The sequence below is a fragment of the Poecilia mexicana genome, unplaced genomic scaffold (assembly GCF_051168715.1).
Source record: "Poecilia mexicana isolate PSO_F unplaced genomic scaffold, ASM5116871v1 scaffold_14, whole genome shotgun sequence".
Lineage (NCBI taxonomy): Eukaryota > Metazoa > Chordata > Actinopteri > Cyprinodontiformes > Poeciliidae > Poecilia > Poecilia mexicana.
Window position 1 is genome coordinate 8,147,240 of NW_028263383.1, and position 22,610 is coordinate 8,169,849.

General features: G+C 40.5%; 1 protein-coding gene across 3 annotated transcripts; it reads right to left on the minus strand.

Annotated features, from left to right (window-relative positions):
* Positions 1–217: 217 nt before the first annotated feature.
* ssh2b (slingshot protein phosphatase 2b) lies at positions 218–21,260 on the minus strand. 3 transcript variants are annotated; one of them, XM_014977428.2, is made up of 15 exons: positions 21,019–21,260; positions 16,631–16,674; positions 8,482–8,594; positions 8,301–8,365; positions 8,094–8,215; positions 7,941–8,006; positions 7,787–7,852; positions 7,463–7,657; positions 6,980–7,073; positions 6,735–6,863; positions 6,408–6,454; positions 6,077–6,223; positions 5,068–5,268; positions 3,549–4,497; positions 218–2,617 (listed from the first exon to the last, which is right to left on the minus strand). In XM_014977428.2, exons 1-15 carry the CDS (start codon positions 21,079–21,081, stop codon positions 1,424–1,426), a joined length of 3,495 nt encoding a protein of 1,164 aa, XP_014832914.2. In that variant the 5' UTR covers positions 21,082–21,260; the 3' UTR covers positions 218–1,423. The 3 variants fall into 3 exon arrangements, with proteins under 3 accessions (XP_014832914.2, XP_014832908.2, XP_087868850.1); XM_014977422.2 differs by lacking the exons at positions 16,631–16,674; positions 21,019–21,260 and adding an exon at positions 10,825–11,354; XM_088012724.1 differs by lacking the exons at positions 16,631–16,674; positions 21,019–21,260 and adding an exon at positions 10,825–11,354 and having other exon boundaries at positions 8,094–8,211; positions 8,297–8,365.
* Positions 21,261–22,610: the final 1,350 nt, after the last annotated feature.

The window sequence follows — 22,610 nt, forward strand, 5'->3', positions numbered from 1 at the left end:
CATAAGTGACTGAAATACAAAGTCAATGGGCAGAGCCGATGAGGTTTGCCTGACCAAGATGGCCGACCTTCCTGACTGAGTTACACCAGTTCTACCCAGGAGGAAAAGGCTGAAATCACTTTATAGTTTAAAGCTAAAATAATCCAAAACAAACTTTTCTCTCATTGTTTTACCAGCAGACTTTAAGGCTCTTTAATAAACTCAGGGAAAACACGAATTTTAATAATCTCCATTTTTATGGTCACAGTTGAAGCACAATATAAAATATTTACATCAACGAATTAAAATAAAATCCAAAATGTGGTTGACATTACATACACACACACATACACCCGACACCTACTACCGCCTAAGCATGCTTCCCGAAAAATAGCAAACCCACGTAAAAATAAAAAGTCACAATCAAAAGTAAAAAAAAAGGGAGTAAAGTGCATGTATGACAGACGTCCCTGTACAGATATTTCTGATTGCAGAGAAGCTTCACTTGCCAGTCACAGGCACACTCCTAAAAGCTGTACTAAAGAGATCCATTCAAAATAAAACTAACTCAGTCACCGACACATTCCAGATGTTTATAAAAAAAACACGTAGTTTCTAAACACTCAGAAGATAGACTTACATCCAAAAGAGATCACAGCAGGAAACTCATAAATATACACTCTGCCATTATTGCCCCCAAAACTACCCTTCCTCCCTCACAGCTAAACACATGAGGAATCAGCTCTGAGCGGCTTCAGAGCTGAGAGAACAACGAAAGACACCAGGTTTTGTTTCCAGTTTATCAAGTGTAGTTCAAAATTGTTTCAGACGGAGGAGGACATTCCAGAAAACCAGAGCCTGACGACTCCGCAGGTCGGATTTGGTTGAGGTATTGATATTGTGTTACGAATAAAAAAAAAAACATTCTTCCACTCTTTCTATTTCAAAATCCAAAATTTGGGTTTCCACTTCCTGATGAAGAAGCGTTTCGAATCTGCATTCAAGAAACGGTTGGCGGTTACGATTTCTGCCTGATTTTGACAGTTACGCAAAAATATTGGCGGAAAATGAATAAAACTCTCCAGAAAATATGTTTTAAGAAACTTTAGCAAGAGGCAGAAATAACAGAGGCAACATCCCACCTTCCTGTGATATACGAGAACGATCAAGAAAACCAGCAATGATGGGCACAGGGAGTATGTACAGGCTCAGGAACAAGTTTGGGTTTCAGGTCAGGCGATGGTTCTTGTTGTTTAACTGATGGTGTCGCTGATTTCACAGAGGCTCTTGGTGGATCTGTAGGGAAAAAATGTACAAAAACAACAACTAAAAACTATCCTTTAAGGCAAGAGGCTTCGGTTTGCTGAATAAATCCAACATGTGCACTTGATTTCCACGTAAGAGGTGCACGCACACAAACACACGCATACACACACAGTGAGGGTCACATGGTGTTGTACAGGGTGCCAACAGTTCTTTTCTGAAGCTGCCTCAGCGGGTGAGTCTTCCCATACTGCTGCCTGTTGGTCAGAAGAGTCAGCCCAGGAGAATGTAGAGAGTCTTGGTCAGCGTTTGGAAGTTTTTTTGACGATGGAAAGCCTTCTCCAGCAGTAGAAACGTTCTTAGCTTCTGGATGTTTGCTGCTGAACAGAGGAGAACTGTGCACTCGCTGCTTTTTGGATTCATCACCAGCGGCGTGGAGAGGAGCCTGAGAAGAGGGCGGCGCTGCAGCGGAGCAGCTGCGCTCCAGCTCAGTCAGATCGTTGGCTAGGAGCTCCAGGCAGCCCAGTTTGGCCAGCGACGCCGAGCGCTTCATCAGAGACGGCGGGGTCAGGCCCGCCTGCCGGATCCTGGCTTCTACCTCTCTGACCCTTTTCTGCAGGCTGCTGCCTTGCTTCGGAGCGCTTCCTGAGCCCTGGCCGAAGCAGGCTCCCGCCGAGCCGACCTGCTGCAGGAAGACACCCAGCTCGCACAGGGTCTCCCACGTCTCCCTGAAGGCGACGTCAGCATGGAGTCCCTCGGTGTAACAGTCCCAGTCCACGCACGACTCAAGCTCCGTCACACCTTCCAAACACAGGAAGTTTACCGACGCAAAGGGAGATGGTGCAGAGTGTTGGAAAGGAGAAGAGGTAGACAGCAATCTGGTGTCAGCAGGCTGGAGTTTGAGTCCCTTTGTGCTTTTCTCTACATTTCCCAGAACCCCCCTTCCAACCAGTCTAAACATGCCATCCCCGCCCTCCTGCGCTCCCTCCACAGACACCTGCGGGGAAACCGATGTGTCCTGTGGCACTGTGGAGTGGATGCTGTTTGGATGACGCTGGGAGCTGCAGGTGCCGCCAGAGGACGAGGCCAACGGCGTCTCATGTTCCCGTTTCATCCGCTGCTCTAGCTGTTGCGTGGCTCGCCGCACAGACCCCCTGGTCCAGTCACTGTAGAGGCGAGGGGGGGCGGCCTCCTCGTCCTCTTTCTGTTTGGATTCCTCTCTTACACTCTTGGCCTCCTTCTGAGGGACAGCGTCCAGATTCTCCATTTCCTGCTTCGACCTCGTCCCGTCTTGGTCGTGGGAGCCTGGTGGTTCTGGAGGGGTGAGGGTCTCTGTGGGGTTCACTCCTGCGACCTGCGCAGGAGCTGGGATTTCCTACAGAGCAGAGATCATTCAGAAGCAAAAATATTAATAAAGTGAAACCAATAAAAACACTTTTGACCTTTTCTACATGCAACCACTAGAGGGCACACTTGAATCATGAGAATCTAAATGCTTATTTGGAATAATTTCAATTATATATTGGTATGTAAATGCAAAATTCAAACATACTTGAACACACAAAACTATCATTGAGACGTTAATTTAAAAAAAAAAAAATCCAATTCAAAAAGTCAAACTTATACTATTCATTATACAAAAAATGATACATCAGGGAGTGTCCAAGTACCTAAAGTAAAGTTAGGTGGAAGAAAAAAAGGTATATTAGGAAAAATGAATTCATTCTACAAGGATAACTGAAGCCTTGATAAGCCAACACAAGAGCAGGGAGAGATTCACAGCTGTTGCATTCTTCATCTTAACCTGAACCAGAGAAATCATCAAAGAACTTGCCTGCTTATTGGTTCAAAGGCCTCTTAAGACTAAATATTTTCTACATTTCACTTAGAAATTACAGATCTCAGTGTCTGAATGTACAGCAGAAAAGTTTCTTCTGTGGATGAGCTTTAAGAAGATGCTGATTTCACTCTGCCACCAATGCCACACCTAATGATCATGGTGTCACTGTTACATCAGTGCCAGAAAACTGACTCGATTTTAACCACAGAGGAACAATGGCCAGCTGCCAAGAAATTAAGAAATGTACCACTTTGTGCTTAATGAGTTCATCTGAGTTAGACTTTTTGAATTGAATTACTGAAAATAACTTGTTTTCAATTATATTTAAAGTTAAAGATATGTAAATACTGTAGGATTTCTAAGATAGTTATAGCTTAACTTCTCAGAAAATCCACTCACTCTCTCACTCACACTAAGGACAAAGACTGAAAGAAGGTATAGAGGGAAACTTACAAGCAATGGTTACCTTTCTGTTCTCCTCCTCCTGCACCCCACTGTTTATGTCCTCCTGTGGTAGATGGTCTTTGCCACAGCTCTTCAGCTGCACAGCAGCACTCTGAGTTTTGCCATCGTGACTCATTCCCTTGAATTTTTCCCTGGCACTAAAAAAGTTTATGTGATCTGCACTATGGCCGAACAGCAGCACATTGTCCTGCGGAGCCGCGGGGGGAGAGCTGCTGATGTCGTTGGAGGACGGCGGATCTGAGCCACATGTCTGATGATCGTCCGTTTCTTCAATAGGCACTGGTGCAGATAAGCAGTGGGGTCCAGGCTGGTGTGTGTTTGGTGGCTCAGGCTCAGAAGCCTGCGGTTTGGCGGCTTCATTCGTGGTTGATTGATCTGGAGAGGGGGGGAGGTGGTGAACAGAGGGAGATGGGTGAGGGTGGCCCACCAAAACGCTTTGTGCAACAGTCACCACGTCTGTCCGCTCAGGCTTAGGGACCACTGTAGCCGCCCTTGGCTGGGAGGGGGGAGGCGACGATGGCTGCTCCTCTGAGTCACACAGACCATTGGAGAGGGTGGGAGAAAACACAGAACCAGCTGTGGAGTCGGGGTGGAGGTGGGTGAGCTGCCTGCTGGTGGCCGTATGAGCCTGAGAGGATTCCTCCAGGCTCTTAGCTTTAGCATCACCTGACAAAGACGGCGGATCATCAAAGGCAGAGGAGCCGAGCCGACTGGACTGGGTGCCGGTGTCAGGCTGGCTCGTGGAGTATGTTGCTTTTCCAGCGCTCTGCGACGTTCCCAGAGAGTCCAGCAGATCTCTCACAGAGGGGCCAGGCATGCTGCTGGCCTGGTTATGGGGGTCAGCGCGACCCAGGCTGTTGGGTTGGGCGAGGGACTTGGACAGGGGCTCATGGTGCTCAGACAGATCGCTATCAGAGTGAGAACGCCATAACTTGTTGTGCCGTTGCTTGCTACAAAATAAATGACAGATGTAAAGACAAAATTAACTAAATTTAGCAGAATTAGTTGATTCACATAATTTATGTCAAAGTTATGTCCTGTTGTGATAGCTTATCGTCTCAACAATGATTAAATTCTGAAAATGATTTTTATTATTTAGATTTTCTATCATCAACCAACCAGTCAAACACTAGAACTCTAACATTTTCCCTTTAATAGGCCAGGATTGGTGAATGGTAAATCAAATTAAGGGGAAAAAAATAAAAAACATTTTTGTGCATATAAAAAAATTGGCATTCATCTACAAAAAATGTCTGATTTAGTGAAGCTCTGTTGTATGTTGGATAAGCAGAAACACATCTTCCATAAAAACCTCAAGATATTATTATTATGTTTAGGTGTATATTTAAATTCAAAACTGACAAAATGACTAAAGCAGTAAAAATCCCTCACAGCACAGACACTAAAGCACCAAATAAGATGATGGGTTCAATCACATATTCCACTAAATTGCTAAAATAATAATGACGTTTTGTGTTTTTTGTTCCAAATATCCAGTGGTTAAGATGTTACATTCATACCTGGCTAGCAGAATGCCCTGGTATTCCTCCAGCTGCCTCATAAAGGACGGGTTTGGTTTGGTCACAGTCCGGCGCTCCTTTACATAATCGAAGGCGTTTTTCAGATCCCAGCCGTACTCCTTCATGGCGTACGCGATCACCGTGGCTGCAGAGCGGCTTATTCCCATTTTACAGTGGACCAGGCACTTTGAGCCAGATTTCCTGGTGCAGACCAGAACAATTCAGTTATTCATTGTCATTTTGTGTTTAAAACAAATGAGCTGATTCAGAAGCAAAATCTCAAGGAAAAAAAAAAAACACTTTTGGAACAGAAAAAATTAGCTGATGGTTTATGTTCAAGTAAAAAAAATCCTTCTCTTGTAAACATTTTTTGCCGATGGTTTCAGTTTAAAGTGAAACTATAGTTGTGTTGATTAATTTGGGATAGAGTTTTTCTGCAGGTTCAAATGCAGAAAAATTTACATAATTTACATTATGTAAATGTTTAGATTATGTAAACATTTGGAAGTAAATGAGAGTAATACTAACAACTATACAAAATAATTACAGTTTCCTGATTAAATGTAACAAAATCACTAAATCATAAATTATCACTAACCCTGACAAAACATTTGTCTGTTGGGATTTATTCACTGTAGGTACCAAAAGTCATTGAATGTGACAAAAAACATTTTGTTTCCCCTTTATCCTGTTTTTCCTTATAAACTGAAGTTTATAAGGCTGAAGTTTTAAATCTATCCTTCATCTTGAATATATTTGCTGAAGCACAGCCGATATATTTGTCTGTAAAAAGTCCAGGTTGTGATGTTGTAAATCAAAGATAAGAGTTAAAAATAATCCAATTAAAAAGAACTTTTGTTCTTTATTTCGCTTTCAAAAATTTAGATTTTTATCTTACAACAGGGAAAATGAATTAAGACTGGAAACACTGTTCTTGTTACACATCGTTACATATTTTAAAACAGTCTTCATACTTTTCCAGATTGCACAGGAATCCAATAAAACTCACTTTGCTCTAGATATGAACTTGTAGGTGTCGTTCCAGTAAGCAAGCAGGTCTGTGGCTTCCTCGTCGTAGACGCGGATGTTGTGGTATTCAAACACACCGGGGAAGAAATTATCGATCTCCCTCGTTACATTCAGGATGTACTGAACCCTGGAGAGGAAGTAAACAGAGGCTAGATGAAAATAAGAGACTGATTGTCTGCTGCAGTTTAACTCTAAACACACCAAGCTACAATGTTCTCATTTTAAGCATATTTATTCTTTACTGTTTTCATTGCTATCCCTGCTATGGATGTTTCACTGAATGTGTTTCGTTGCATTTTGCTTTTCCTTACCCGCTCTTCTGCAGCTCTTCCAAATTAGATGCATTCCACTCAGATCCCTGTAGGAAACAAAAGCAATCCTCAGTGTTGTTCTAGGCCTTCCTCAGAGCTTTTCATCAGTCCTAAATCCCATGGCAAGTCATGCCTCATGTACAGTATGTCTTTACAAACCAAACAAGCCCCAAGTACCTTAAAATTGCAAGCAGTTTATTATACAAGACAGCATCAGGTTGCTCTGGTTTAATACACAAAGTGAAGCTAAACAGTTCAAGTGTAACTAAAGCTTTATCTGTTTAGAGTAACATCCAAAAGAAGTGTGTTTGTTTGCTGCCAAAATACCAAGAAGACGTGGTCAAAGATCTCCGTAGGACTGTCCATCTGGCCCAGGATAACAATCATCTCTTTGTCGATGAACTCCTTGAACTCTCGCAGGTTGCATGTCATGTGCATTTCCAGCTCTGTCCGGATCTGTGGGACACAGTCAGAGAACAGGCTGTTCAGTTTAACCTAATTTGGAGCAACATCTAAATAAATGACTGCTTCTGCTTGACAGATCTTTACACCAAGCATCTGAGGCAGCTCACTTCTTTACAGGTGACATTCTCGAGATCTTTCTGCATCATGATCTCCCTCAAACTGGTTTTTATCTGTCGCTCTGTGAGCTCTCTCTCTGTGGGGCTGGAGAAACAAGACAACATACAAAGTTAGACAAAAGTATTCACAAATGTCTTTAAAAGCACAAACTTCAATGTATTAGGATTTTACATCAAAACCCAACAAAAATTAGAATGCATTTGTGATTGCAACATGGAGTCTGTGGCAAGACCTAAAATAATTTTCTCCAGATGCTTTTAATGTTCAGCAATTTTGAAAAAAACTTGCAATTCTAACTAGAATTGCCTGCAAATAATAGTTCTACAAATTGCTGAGTGATATGGGTTCAGCACAAACACCCTTCAGAATTTTGTAAGGTAGAGAAAGATGGAAAATATTGAAAAATCAATTACACTTTTGCGTGGTAGTGTAAATTAGCAGTATGCCAACTAATAAAGGATTTGAATATTTACACATCAGAGAAAAGGACGGGTGAGTCGGCGCGGTGTGACTGCACATCCTGCATGGCGTTCCACTCGTTGATGCGGGCCTGGTCGGAGGACACCCTGCTCTGATAATAGCTGACCCAGGTGAGGAACAAGCTGCCTGGGAAGTAGTTGTGGCAGCGAGCCACTTCACAGGCCTTGTGGAGCGACTGCAAAGACGACCTGCCAATATGAGTTGGAAAGCGTCACAATTCAGACAGTGAAAAGATTTTTGAGAATGGAACAAAGACGATGGCAGGATAAAAGCTTTTAAAACAATAAAAAGATCAATTTGCTTTTCTTTAGACTCACCACATGGCTTGCACAGAGACAGGCTTGAATACATGCACTTTGTTGTCTGTTGATACACTGAATCCTCTGAGAGCAAAGAACAGAAAACTTTCAGTCTTTTTGCCATCTTTTGCTTGGACTGTGCTCAGTTTCATCATGTTTAGAAAAGTCTCACCCATCTCCATCCAGGTGTATTAAGGTGTCACTCCATAAAGGCAAAACCATACCAACTGAACATGAGCTGTAAGGAGAAGAAAAACCCACCATTTTACAACTTTATGACATCATCAAAGCTGGAAACATGAACTTGGGTGCTTCATTTTCTCACCTATCAATGGGACTAAAATCCATGCCTAAAACCACGCTCTCCTCCGTGTCCTGGCGCCCGATGGTTGAGACCACCACCATGTAGCGCGTGGCCTGAGTGCTGGCGCTCTCCAAACGAACTGCCTGGAGCAGGAATGATTAAAGTCAGAACCAATTTAAACACCAGCGCTGAAGGCAGACCGTGCTTTGAGCAGCATTGTGCACCCACCAGCTTGATGTTGTCCTCTGGTCTGAGGAGAGTGAACATGGTCTGCAGATGCTGCTGGATGTCTCCTGTTAGGATTCAAGAAACAAGGCTGATCAGACTGAATTAATGCTACATCGTCGAGCTAAAAAAAGAAAAAACTAGAGAAAAAGGTAGTTGATTTAAACAGAACCTTTCGCCTCACCTGCATGTTTACTGCGCAGCTGAGTGAAGCGAGAGGCTGAAGTCGGAGAAGAGCCATTTCCTCGGGGCAGGAAGAGAGCAGCTCCTTTGACTGTCAGGAAACTTTCACTGATGCTGCACAGACACAAAAAGGAAATTGGTTGAAAAAAAATATTAAAAAAGAAACACATTAACACTTTTTTAAAAATTTAAATTAAAAAAGAAACATTAACACCTTTTTTGGGACTTTAGATTTCAGGGACTTTGTACAACAAACATTCAGATCAAGAAAAATCTTAAACTGGAGGGTACATTCATTAGCATCCCTGGTGTAGATTGTTAAATAGCCTAAAAACTGAAATCATTGTTGCAGCATAGTCAAGCTAAAAATGCTGAAAAATCCCCAATTTAATATATTCATTGGTTTATGCCAAGGTTTACTGGGATGTTAGATGGAACTTTTTACTTTGGTCCAATGAGAGACCAAGGATTCAGCTTTTTGGCAATAAAACACTGCAGGCGAGCAGAGCATGAAAATGTAGAAAAGCACCTCGCCCCTCACTGTTAGGTATTGGTAGAGGATCAATGCACCAGAACTAAAAGGGTTTTTTTTATTATTTGCAGTGAGGTAAATCTATAGTAATAAAATATTTTATTATACATACACATCTTTAAATGTTGCCAGCACTGGAGCCGTTTGTTGCAACTTGCCACTTTAACTTTCACCAATAGTTCAAATACTTCTGTAGCTTTTTATTCCCAGCCATATCAAGCAACCATAAAAATGTTTGTTCAACAATATCTGGTAAACGCCTGCAATCAAAGCTTGGCTGAAAGGGGGATTGCACTTCAAAAGTTCTGTTTTGATTTCAAGTTTCTTCTGTGCTCTAGTAAAAACAAACAAATAATCTCGTGCACAACCATTACAGGCAAGATTTATGAGCTTAAGACAGTTGAGATTGCTATGTGAAACAAAACCCAGCCACATATAGCCATGTTTGCTGAGTTGGATTTTAAGTGTTCCTAAATGATAGAGGCACGACAAAAATGAACTGGTTTGCAAAGTAAATAAAAGCAACTTGCACTTTGACAAACAATTTCTCCTTTCTTTTGAATTTTCTCAACTTTTTTGCGACATCACCACTTGTTCACACAAACCTGAACAACTATCTGGCACACACTTGGCACCTCTCACTAAGCCACTTAAGCCGAGAACTCTTTGGATAATTGAATTATGTAATGGACTTAAGATACCCAACTCAATAATCTGATTGCAAAGTTCTCAGGTGTTTTTATTACCAATTGTTACCAAAATTCAGTGTAGTGGTGATTATATGTTTTGCTTAGCAAATTGTTGGCATTCTCAGGATTAATCCAACGCTGAAACTCAAGTCTGTTTGTATTTTATGACAGCGGTGAAGGCAGATCCTTTCAGCACTGCTGACCGAGTGTCCATATCCGTCACTCATTTCAAAGCCAGAACATAAACACAGGGCAAGGATGAGGTGGAGAGACAGAAAGTCTGGAAATATAACCACCTGTCATCAAGACAGAGGAGTCATTACAAGACAAAAGGGACAAAAAAAGACAAATGTTGGCTTTAGGCAAGCACCTTTATGCTACAAAATTCCACTGTAAAAGTAGAATGTAATGAAACAAACTACATTTTTTAAGAGAAACTTTGGTTTTTCTGTGAAGGATTAAGAGGATCAACAAGGATTACACATCCTAAAAACACTAGCAACACTCAGAAATGACAGCACTGACTGTGATGACAATACCCACATGCCACTCTTCAAGACAAAAAATAAATCTGCATGTTAGCACAATGCCATTAGCATGCCTTCAGGATCTTCATACCAAGATCTTGTGAAAGAGCCGAGTTTGCACACACAGACCCACACAGCATGTCTTATGGAAGTGTTAATAATGAATAGGTGCAGGAAATATTTCTTGCTTCGTTGATCAAACACATAAATCACCAATAAATGCCAGCATGATCCAGAGTGTTCACCTCCAGAGCTGACAGATTAATTATAAGCTATGAAAGTGTCTGGGGTACACAGTGTGCTTGCTGTCCTAGGCTCCCTTCAGATGCATGGAAACTGAGGTGGGTGGAGGGGAAGAGCATGTGAGCAGGTGAAGCATCTGCAGGGAAGTTTGTAAGGAGGCAAAAGCAAGAGAAACCGTTTCATCCAGGCTGCTGGCATACTTTCTATAAGACATCAAGACTCTAAGCCATTTTAATCCAAGCCTATTTAGAGGAATGACAAAGACTTAAGAAAGTGGGGTAAATATAACAACTCAAGAGGAGTTCAAAATGGATCAGCAGCTCACATTCGGATGATTTCCGATCAGAACTTACAGCTGATAGATTTCCCCCTGGGAGATCACGGAGTTCTCGGTGAAATAGGGTCTGATCCTGACCCCGCAGCAGGCGCAGAAGCAGCCGGCAGACGAGCTGCGAGGGGCGGTCACCACTCCGGGAGGCATCGCTGCTCCGGCGCTAAAACGGGTTAGCTATCGATAACCGCCGACTAAAATGCGTGAATCCCACAAGGATTAGTTCAAACGTAAAAACTACGCTAACTCACACTTTGTCGTTTTTTTAATTATTATTATTATTATTGCTCATGGCATCGCAACAAACGAGTCTCCGGTTGCTGCTCACAGCTGCGCGGTGTTACGGTGCGCACAAAAAAAAAAAAAAAAAAAAAAAAAAATCCCGCAAAGACGCTGACACGTTTATTAACAGAAACTGTGACGGAGCAGGTGCATCACCATCTGCTCAGCGGCTACTTTCTCATGTGTCTGCGGCAAGCTGCGGTAAATCCTCCCGCTGAAGGGGAGGAGACACTCGCACGGTCCAATCGGAGGAAACGGCAAGATGTGGAGGTCTGGATGACGGATTATCAGGGGGGAGAAATCTTAGAGAGGGGCTCTTGAGTAAGAGACCTAGATTAAGAAATATTTGTTTTCAAACGTATATTTCAACATACTGAAAAAGGTTGCATCGCCATTGGTCATTTTTTTTTCTCTGACGGATATCTGGCAAAACATTGTAACCTCTGACAGGTTATGTAAATATGACCATTTTCATCATGGCTCCTGAAGGTGGTCGGGCATATTAGGCAGGGAGTGAACAGTTTGCCCTCGAAGTTGGTATTTTAAGCAAGAAAATGGACATAAGTAAGGATTTGAGTGAAGGGCCAAATTGTGAAGGACACAATTGCTGTTTTTCTCCTTAAAACAGTTTCTGTTCAAGACAGAAAGCGTGGTAAACATGTGACAGGGTCACATGCAGAGTGACCCAAAAAACAAGCCACTACAGCTCACAACATAAAATCTCAGAATATACAGAGCATCACAGTTTTTGTGAATAGGGCCGAATAGTCAGAGATTTGTCCTGTCACCAAAAAATACCAAACATTTTGAACATAAGGATTACATTTGGACCAAAGAGAAATAAAAAGCCATGTAGAAACCCGATTTGCTAAGGAACCCTATGAAAACAAAAGGCTTTGCAAAACAAAATTGTGCTGTCTGACAGCACAGCACACCTTCTGCGGTCTAGTCCAGGTCTCGACAGGTCACGGTTGTTGTGGCAGCAAAGAGAAGACAAACTTTTAGGTAGGTTGTCATAATATTATGCCTGTTTATCACATGATGCAGTAAAAGCCAGCAGATATAATCAGGAAGCAGGAAGTCTGACAAGTACAATTATGATAAAGCCCCTCCGCGACCCTGAAAGCATAAGATAACTGGATGGATGGATATTCAGATTTACCTTCTTTAACCAGCTTGTTGCAACTTTTCAGCTTCTTCCGACTTTAACTTTCAAAAATTTGCCTAAGATGTTCCTCATGTTTTCAATCCTGGTAAGACAAAATCCCATTCTTGTGACTCTTGTTTAAGGAGTAATAATCTTCCCTCAGCATGAAGCATCTTGTTAATAGAGTGAGCTACACATTGATCATGTTTATGTTTTCTGATCACTTCTGCTGGGAGAATAGCATAACATATAGCAGGTCTGCGTTTGAGCCAGCTACTCCTGATACCGTGGGCGTTTCCACAACAACAACAAACAACAACAACAACGGAAAAAGACGATTGAGAAATCAAAACTGACAGTCCAGCCTTCCCATGTGTGTAGTAGGAACCTGATCACCGACTTGGGTCACGCTACCCGTTGATCACACATGGTTTCAGTTTTTAGGCTACGTTACGTGCTGAGGGCAACTGCTTGGCCACCACCTGACAGCAAAACACTCCCCAGGATAAACAACAACTGCAGGGTCTGCTGCTGTGGCTCTTGTATTACTTATTGGGTCAGTCTGTGTAGATATTTATTTTTGGGCATTCAAAGGTCATCTCTGGTCTTCTTTGATCAAGGAGGAGATTGCTGAGACCAAAATACTTGCAGCAATCTTTAACCACTTTCATAATCTGATAGTTAACAAAACAGCATGTAAACACACCGTTTACCTGGCCAACAATACTTACTTTTTTCCCTAAACAAGCACCTTTACATAGTTCTTGATTCTTTGTTACACACTTTTACAAGTGATAAGGGTGTGTTAGTGCCGTTATTCATACCACACATCACAGGTCGAGCTAGAAAAGGTCAGAGGCCACCAGCGGGGTCATGTTTGTGTTTGTGTTGTTGAAGCCGTTTCTCAAGTTCCGTCTGACTGCTCTGTTTGTCTGCTGAAACTCACAGCATCCAATGACACGCGACAAAGGCAAGGATGTGGTTTTTGCAAGCAGACACTAGACACTCCACTGTTACTCTACTGTTGCCACATGTATAAACACATACAGTGGCCTTACTGATCACAGAACAGCCTTAAGTATTTAATTTAAGAGCACACACACTCGCTCTTCAGCAGGAATATCACATGGCCTGTTAAATCTGATTATTAACAGTCTAATCAAGGATGCAAAATACTTTCTGCACACTAAAGCACAATAGAGTTGAATTGAAATGCTAAATTAAACCCTCATTCTATTTTTTTCTCCATCTAGAGAGTGAGATTATAAGGGATCAGGAATACTGATCAAAACTATGAGAGAATCATGTTTAAATCCTCAGTCTCTTTGTAATTTCCCCTCTGTGGGTCAGCCAGTGAATGCTGCTGCTGTAGCTACCGCCATAAAGTGCTGATGTCACAAGGTTTAATCAGCAGCGCTGCAGTGGGCCTCGCTTACGCAGGCACAACCGCTGCATCACCACATCTGAGTCTGAATGAACGTCTGCTGCAGAAAACACACACACACACGCACATTTTAGCAACGACAAGAGGAATAAACCCGCTCAGATCCCTTCATAGTGGGAAAATTCATTGAGAATGCCGTCTGATTCAGGATCCATCCGAGAGCATCATGGCGTGGATTTAAAAGACAAAGAGAATAATAAAACTAAAAAACACACGATTAAAAGTTTCCATTAGTATTTAGGGAAAAATATAGATCTGGAACCACACTGGCCTCCGACAAGGGTTTTGTTTCTGCTCTAATATTGGATTTATGTGTTACTTTCAACATCGCAGAATTATTGTACAAAAACTTTAAAACATAGTTGGGATTAGATTTTATAGACTTGCGTTTGATTATGAACACAATGAACCCATTGTTCATACCAAAATCATGCGCGATGTTCCCCAGGGCTATGTACTTGGATCTATTCTGATCATTTTTAAATATGCTTCCCCTGGGACATATTTCTAAAAAACATGATATACAGTTGTACTCTAAAGCTGATGGCATCATGCTCTATTTATTAATAAAATAAATCACTACTTAAATTAAAAGCCTTCTTAAAGATACCCTGCAGCTTTTTTAAGATGGATGTTTCGGATGTTATAAATTTCATCTTAACAAATAAAAAAGTAATGTTACTCTTTCAACAAGTCTGTCAGGGAGAAAGATTTAACACGTGCATAAGAAATCGTGCTTATCTTTATCTGAATAAACAATATTATACAAAACTACTCTCTTATACAGAAAAAAAGAAATACTTCAGAATAAAAATCCTGCACTGCACGGGCATACATGTGAAAACTTTGACTTTTGTCCCACTAAATGACTATAATTACTATAATTCCACTATTTTGGTGACAGCTGGAGAATTTCATATAGACGTTGTTCAGCTTTGGGTAGAAGATAATACTCAGGTTCTCCACCAGCAGTAACTTCTGGTTACAGTGGCTCTGCAAATCAAAACAAAAGTCCCAGGGAGGAAACAAAGATTTCTATTGTGAGCTATAAACGAAGACTGTAGAAAAGTTGTCACAGCACTTTAATTATAATGCCAGCTGTCAGGGATTCTTGACCATCACAGCAGCAACCTGGCCAGCTTACAAAACCCAGGTTGGGCGAAGTTAGTTTAACAAGCTGCAAAGACTGATTAAAATGGGTAAGAATACACCTGCATGCAGGCACGCCAAAATACTCCATTCAAAGACTTTCATTCAACGAACGGCAGACAGAGAAAACCGTGTCAGATCACGAGTGGATGTGATCATCACAGCCCTTGAGAATTTGATTCTTTTTCCGATCAATTTATACTTGATTTTTTTCCAAGTATGAAAAGGAGTCGTCTTCCAGGGGATGTTTTGGTTCAGCCATGATGAGCCACTTAATTTCCATGTTGAATTGCTGTGATTTACAACAATTTTCTATAATCTGATCAATTGTACATCAGCAGGAGGTGCCTTAGCGTTACTTTTAGATCACAGTTCATATGTGATATGATCCCATTCACACAAACAGTGGAAACATGGTGTAATACAAATTCTTCATTAAGATTGTTCATTTATTTATTTCCACAATGCTCACCAAAAGTTTAATTAACAAGAAAGATCAACTGATCTACAATGGTTCAGTAAATGAGTACAAAATTTGGAGAAATTATAACCTTTGTTTATAAAAATCTTAATTTGACAGCAAATTTGTGTGCAAGTATAGCATTTCTTATACAGTACAGTTCTTTCTACAGAAATAAAAATATATAACCATCAGATTATTCAATAAATAAACTTAATTTTACAGTTTTACTTACATAAACACATAAAAGTATCTTCAAAACAACTGGTGGGATTTGAAATGTATGAGTGACAGACATTTTCTCAAGCCTGTTGTCAGAAGTACATTAAACCTGGGATTTCAGATAACCTTCAGTTATTAGCTTCTGCAGCATCGCCCTTAAAAAAGTTTAAGGAAGAAATTTTATCTTCTACTTCTCTAAACTAAAAGCTTTTTCACTGACTGCATGGTGCTGTTCAGAAACAGGAGACATAAATATCACTGAAGGTCTGAGAGAATTTTTAAGTCACGTGCCAAGTCTTCAAACTGAATGTTGTATAATAACTGAAAGAAATTAAATAAATAAAAAAGATGATAGATCTTCTATATAGAGCTCAAATACCAGATGCTGCCTTATTTTACTACAAATCTTCACATTTTTAGAAACCGATTTGCTTTCAGATCAGATGATATAAAGTTAATATGACATCCGATCGTGTACCTTTAACCATGTAAAGACATACATAATCAGGCCCTATATGCAAGCAAAGATTTCCATGCCAGCTGCTCCAACGCAGACGGCCGTTTCTCTCAGTGGGATGGCGCAGAGCTCTGATGACCAGACACACGAATGCTCTGAATTTGGGAATGGTTACCAATCTGTCCCTGAATCAGCAGGGCAGCTTCCCTGACCCACATACTGACATCAGCCCAACACAGGCGCTGCTGCCCTCTAAAGGACAGACAGAAAATAACCATTAATTATCACCAGAGGATTTCAGGCTTTCACTTGTGATTAAAGTGCTGAATCTAGCAAAGGAGTAAGAATGCTTAACATTTAAACACATTTGGCAACGGATGTGATTACTGATCACTGTTGGGTCAAAAGCAGCTACAGCTGTGTTTGAGTGAAACCGGGTAAACCAGCTCTCCAGCTGCGAGGGGCAAACCTGGACTGAGACGTGACAACAGCAGCAACAGCTCTCAGTCACATCAGACTTACAGAGAAAGAGAGTCTGACGCGTCATATAAGCACAAGTTCAACCTGACATAACAACGTTGGATTTAGGACATAGAAATCATAGTCTACACACCCACATAAATATGATAATGAGCTTCGTCTGAGACAAGCTCGTTAAAAATTTTACCTCCTCGGCTGAGAGCGGCGATCATCCTCCCCACTACCGGACTCCTGGGAACAAACAAATAATATATCAGATTATATATAACGCACAGTCTTTATTAAACATTCTAACATCTAAGACATGGCATTATTGTGAAAATGGAAAAAGACTGAGGTAAGTTGGTTTAATCGCATTTTACATTTCTATTACCAAATTCAACAAAGATATTGGAATTTCACATTTTCCTGACATTGTGAAGCCCTAGTTTAAGGTAAATATGCTTACTATAAATGTCCTTTTTTAAAACTCCGTGTTTTTTCATATTCAAGTGTCAGATTTTTGGCCTTCAATTCAATAGCGGATAAGAGGAAAAACTATTTAAGTTTTCAGGCATCTGTGCAATTTTAAAATGTGTAACACTATTGTCAAATCTGGAGTGTATTATCCTAAACTAAAAACAGCCTTTGTAAGGCACAGTTTGTGATCTGTAATTAATTTTAGTTGTTTGAAAAACATCAACAATAAAAACAATAGTGTCAAAGTTGTCAATGGCATTCAAACCAGATCCAAATGAGGAACCACTGGTTCTGTTTTAAAGGTGAAAACAGAAAGACAATTGCTATTGGAACTGCTGTCATGAAATTGCACTGCTGATTTTATAAGAAATTAGAAAACAATTTTTAAAAAAAACATACAAGGTATCATACAGTTAGTTTGAAAAAAAAAAAAAAAAACAGAATCCCAAACAATTTATAGTCAAACATAAAAAATAACCTGTTATGATGGGTGAAAAAGCAGTAACTTTAACATTCACACACACAGGAGTCACACAAAGAGAATAAAAGCACAAGTGGCATCTGTAGAGTGGAGCCCGGCAGAGCCATGCGAAGGGGGCAGAGTTCAGCTCCAACTCAATTTACACACTCTGCAGGAAAATGATCTCATTCTGTTTTTAAGGTGTGGCTGGGCAGAGAATAACGTTTTCACACACACAAACACCAACAAGCAGAGTGATGGGGAAAGCCAAAGAGTAAATAAACGTAATATGAAGCCTCGTTAAATGAAAAAGCCGAGGCTTGGCAGCAGATGAACACTTGGTGCTTATCTTGTAATGCCCGGTACTTATCTTGTTTATCCTAACTAGCCTTAACAACATTACTAAAACATCAGCAGCTTTACAAAAGGCAAGGGTGGATAGGAGGTTGATGGTGGGCAACAATGAGCACAGACAAAAGATGACTGAAGCAAGGAAGAAAGCTATAATGGAGTATTATTTGCTGATTCATTCATGCAAATTGCAAACATGACCTTGGCATAATTTGTATGCAAGAGTAGAAAGAGGATAGGAAGATTTTGACCAAGCCATCTTTGGAAAAAAAGATTAAAATGGTATTAAACTATCATTGGCAGTTCTGACAACGCTGCTGTGGCTGTAGCTTAATATAATAACCACAACGGGTGGCGCTCATCCTCTTTCAGGCAACGTATCCGCAGGTTTCCATTGTCGGCTGTCAGACAGAACAGCCCAGGAGACAGTTCAAATAAATCCTAAGCACAGATGCATGTCTGAGGTAAACTATGAGCAGCTGGAAGCACGAGTCCAATAACGTGATTGCTCTGTTATGGCTTATTCGAACAGAAATAAACAAAGCATCAGTGAACAAACCTAAAAAGCTCTAATTCGTATACGGTAACATGCGTCCTTGTATCGTTTGGTGGCCATAACATTTAAATATCGTAGAAGTCACAATTTTGGAAAAACTCTGTTATATCAGCAAAAAGACAGCTCTCTGAATGACTGCACAAATGTAAAGAACTTTATCGTAAAGATGGTAGGTTTTGATTTTGCGTCAGAAGATTGATCTCTGCTTTTTTATGCAGGCGTGTCACGTGCTGCTACCACCTGAACTTGGTTTGGATAAGAAAACAAAGATTTTGCATACATGAAAATGTGAGAATTTTCCAAGGTGAATGGAAATGTGAGGCCTGAGCAAAAGGGGCAACAGAAACTGGGCACATGTTTCTGTTCATGTGCAACATCCTATATTATCTGCCTTCATTAGAAAAATACTAAAAAGATTGTAATCAAGAGGCCAACGGACGGCTTCAGCATGTGTGCAGCACACGATGGATTTCCCCTAACTCAGGCATAGTTCAAGGAAATGTTACAAAAAACATGTTGAGGGCAAACAGCTAATTGGCATTTCATTAAACGTCTTCGCACACACACATCACATGTATTCAAATACGGGAAGCTGTGCAACTTGTTATTGCAGTATTTGAACACAGGTCACAAGTTAAAAGCATATTTCCACCTGAAAGCACTTCCCTACCATTTACTCCACTACTTCAGCAAATTTTCTTTCCCTGGCTCAAAAATAAAGCCTCTATAAAATCAGATTAAAACTCAGATTGGCTACTAATAATTGAAGCATTCTCTCCTCTATGCTGTTTGATTCTGTGCTTCATGAGGAAAACAAGACAAAAAATGTGTGTGTGCACAGCAAGGCGGTTATCACTATGCCTACTCACAGAACCTGTTTTCCTCTCAGAATACAAAAGGCACGGGGTCAATTTTCAAGGCCATCATACTAAGGCTGAAATTCTTTCTGTTTAAAAAGTAACTTAACATCAGCGTCTTATTCGGGAGCATAGCAAGGGGAAGGCAAATAGATTATTAATCTGATATACTAATGGTTTACTTGTAGGGAAACTGTAATTCTGAAACACTTTAGCAATTATATTTGACTGGATGGCGTAGGTTTGGGTTAGTGTTGGAGATTCGCACTATGAAAGCCATGACGCTTTCAGCAGTTTCACAGTGTTGCCACAAATCAATTACACAGGTATGATGTGACAGGAGGAAGCACAGTGGTCAGCAGTGCTGCCTTGCACCAAGAAAGCTACTGGTTCAAATCCTTGCCTGAGCTCTTTCTGCATGTTTTCTCCTGCGGTTTTCTTCAAGACTCCAGCTTCCACCCACAGTCCAAAAATCTGACTGTTCCGTTCATTGATCTCCGTCTCTTGTGGTTGTTTTTCCTGTCTGTCAAGCCTGTTTGTTGCCCTGTGATGGACTGGTGACCTGTCCAGGGTTTACCCTGCCTCTTGTCCAATGACTGCTGGAGGTAGGGAACCAGATCACTGGATGGATCACTAATTGTTTTTATTTAAAGCAGAAAAGTTATAGTTTTGTTATACAAAAAAAATTACCTATATAAACTTAAGAAAAAATGAGGACTAACCACTCACTAGACATAGTAATCTTTCTGCAAAGATGACCCAATAAAGTGGCCTGAGATTTAAATCCGACAAGTGACCCTCTGATTAGTGATTAGCTGGCAAACTACTGAAAAAAAAAATCTCAGTATATCCTTCAAAATTTACAACTTGCACAACTTCAAGCATATAACTGCAATAACTAAGACTATTAATGTACTTTTATTATGTGGTAAAAATATATATGTCAACATCTTCAGCTTGCACAAGTCTTTCAAATTATACAATGACACTTGCATTTCTAAGCAAGCATGTACAGGTAAAAAAAAAAAATCTGTAAACTTCACTGCCTAAGGCGTCGCAAACATTACACAAATGGCTGCACCTACACAGGAAGCTTGCACACAAGCCTGATTTTTTTGTGTACAAGTTTGCTTGTAGATTACTTCCTCTCTCTATTTCAGGCTTTCTGAGGTGGTTCCTGTTTCTCTGGACCTTAGACCTCCAAAGGAAAGGACAACTCCAAAAACACCTGTGTTTCTCATTTGCATGGGGCTACCTTCACAACACACCATAACACACCACCACACACAGAAACAGGAAGACTGGTAGAAACTATGCAGTGTGTGTCTGGGGAGGTGACAGACATGCAAAGACATAGACACACACGTCCATATTCGCCCATATACAAAGAAAGTTCACAGAACTCTTTTTAAGAGGAAGCACAAATCCTATGGCATTTTGTTTGTTCTCGTATAGCCGAAACAATACCTCACATGTAGATAAAAGAGAGAAACTTAGTTAAGTGTCTGAGTAGAACATAAGCTTTTTATCTGGGTGGAAATGTACATACAAGAACCATTTTAAAGGGACATTATGTAAAGCCTAATTTGTCTGGAAGGCAATGGTGTGATGCTTTGAAAACTAAATACGACCAACACAGACCAAAACGCAATTTCTGAGCAGGTTTACTATGCATTAAGTAACTAACTGAAAAATGATGTGCTATATTTCACGCATGCGCACGGGTACAAAGGCGAAGCACTTGGAGACAGTCAGCAGCCGTTAAAAAAGACAGCGGAAACGGAGCCCTGGGCCGCCTTCGACGACAAGAACATGTGGTTTAAGGTGACAGTGGAAGCTATAGTGGAGGAGGGTGAATTAAATTAAAAAGCAAAAATGAAAGCGGCTCTCACCGAAACGCAGGGGCTGGAGCTGGTGCTGGGGGTCGGTGAACGCTGTACGGTAACCAGCGCCATTCAGCGACCGGGAAGCGGACACCTGTGAGGAAGCGATGGCGTCGAGACGAGCATAGCTGTCCTGAGAGGGGGAAACCTCCGTAGAAGCCGAGTTATTTGTTCCTCTGGCTGTTTTCCCTCTTCTTCTTTCTCTCTGGTCGTGGACAGTTTGACTACTCCCCGGCTGTTTCCTCTGTCAGTTTCAGCTGCGCATGCGCAACTATCCCTAGCTTGTCAATCTCGATTAACCGTCTGAGTGCCGGGTGTAAACAAAGCAGCTGTGAGAAGTGTGAAATAGGCTAGCCATAATTTAACTTCAAACAACATAGTTATGAATTTCATTGAAAAAACTTGAATTTCTTTCCTGACAGTACGGTACAGTCATTAGATACACAAATATGTCCCTGACAGACCTCCTCTGTTATAATTAAACTAAACTAATAGATTAAACTGGATAAGTAAGTCTTTGTGTGGGATTTAACGGTCCACCTGCCATCTAACCATGTCTTATGGTCATGAAAGTTTGTTGGTAACTGAAATAACAGTTGGCTGAAGAATGTAAGTGATGCATGTCTCAATATTAGCAGGGAGCTCAATGTGATTCTTAATAAACTGAAGTATAAATACGCTTATCTAACAATTCAGAAAACAAAAAAGCAATTATAAATTTTGTGAAGGTAAACTTTTAAAGATATTATGCCAAATTAATTTATATCTTCGGTTGTCAAAGCAAGTGGCAATGTCTTAACTTATTTCTGTACCTGGAAAAAAATGTGTGAGAAATGATCAAAAACACAAATTTACCATGGGTTAAATAGCCAAGCATGGCAAAACCTTATTACCTATAGAAGTAGAAGACTTATGCATTCATGGGAAAAACAAAAAAATAAATTCTCTGCACACAAAAGTCAAAACTCAGTAGTAAAACCCATCACTTTCCATCTATGGCAAGAATAGACTCAGCTTTTTTCAAAACAATAAAGCATTTACTGAAAATGGCTCAGAAAAGCCACAAATAATAAAAATTACTGGGGAAATTATAGAGACTAAAACACAAATTAAGGGATTTCTGATAATGGAGACGCAAACTACTGAAAAACAAATCAACAGACACAGAGCTGCTAAATATGTAACAAGAATAAAATGAACAGCAATAGCATCAGAGAAAGTACAAACAGTGACAAACTCAAAGATGGCATTTTCAACAAATCCATTAAAAATGAATTTGTTTCTTGACTTCTCGTTTCTTCAGTTAAAATATTTGTGACTCACAATAGCTCGCGGTTCAACACCACAGAGCTGGCGAGAAGTGTTTATGAGAAAATTCTCATAATACACAAAGAGTTTATTTACTAACAATAGATCATTTTATAAAATAAGCATCACTGACAGGCTGCTACTTTTTAGTTCTTTAGTTTAAAACTGTGTTATTGGACCCAACCAGTGCTGTTCTCACTGAAAGATGTTTGTTTTCCCAACGGTTGCTAACTCGTACATTATTTTATTTGCATATACAAAGTGAAGTGGCTATAGGAAGTTGGGTTACATTT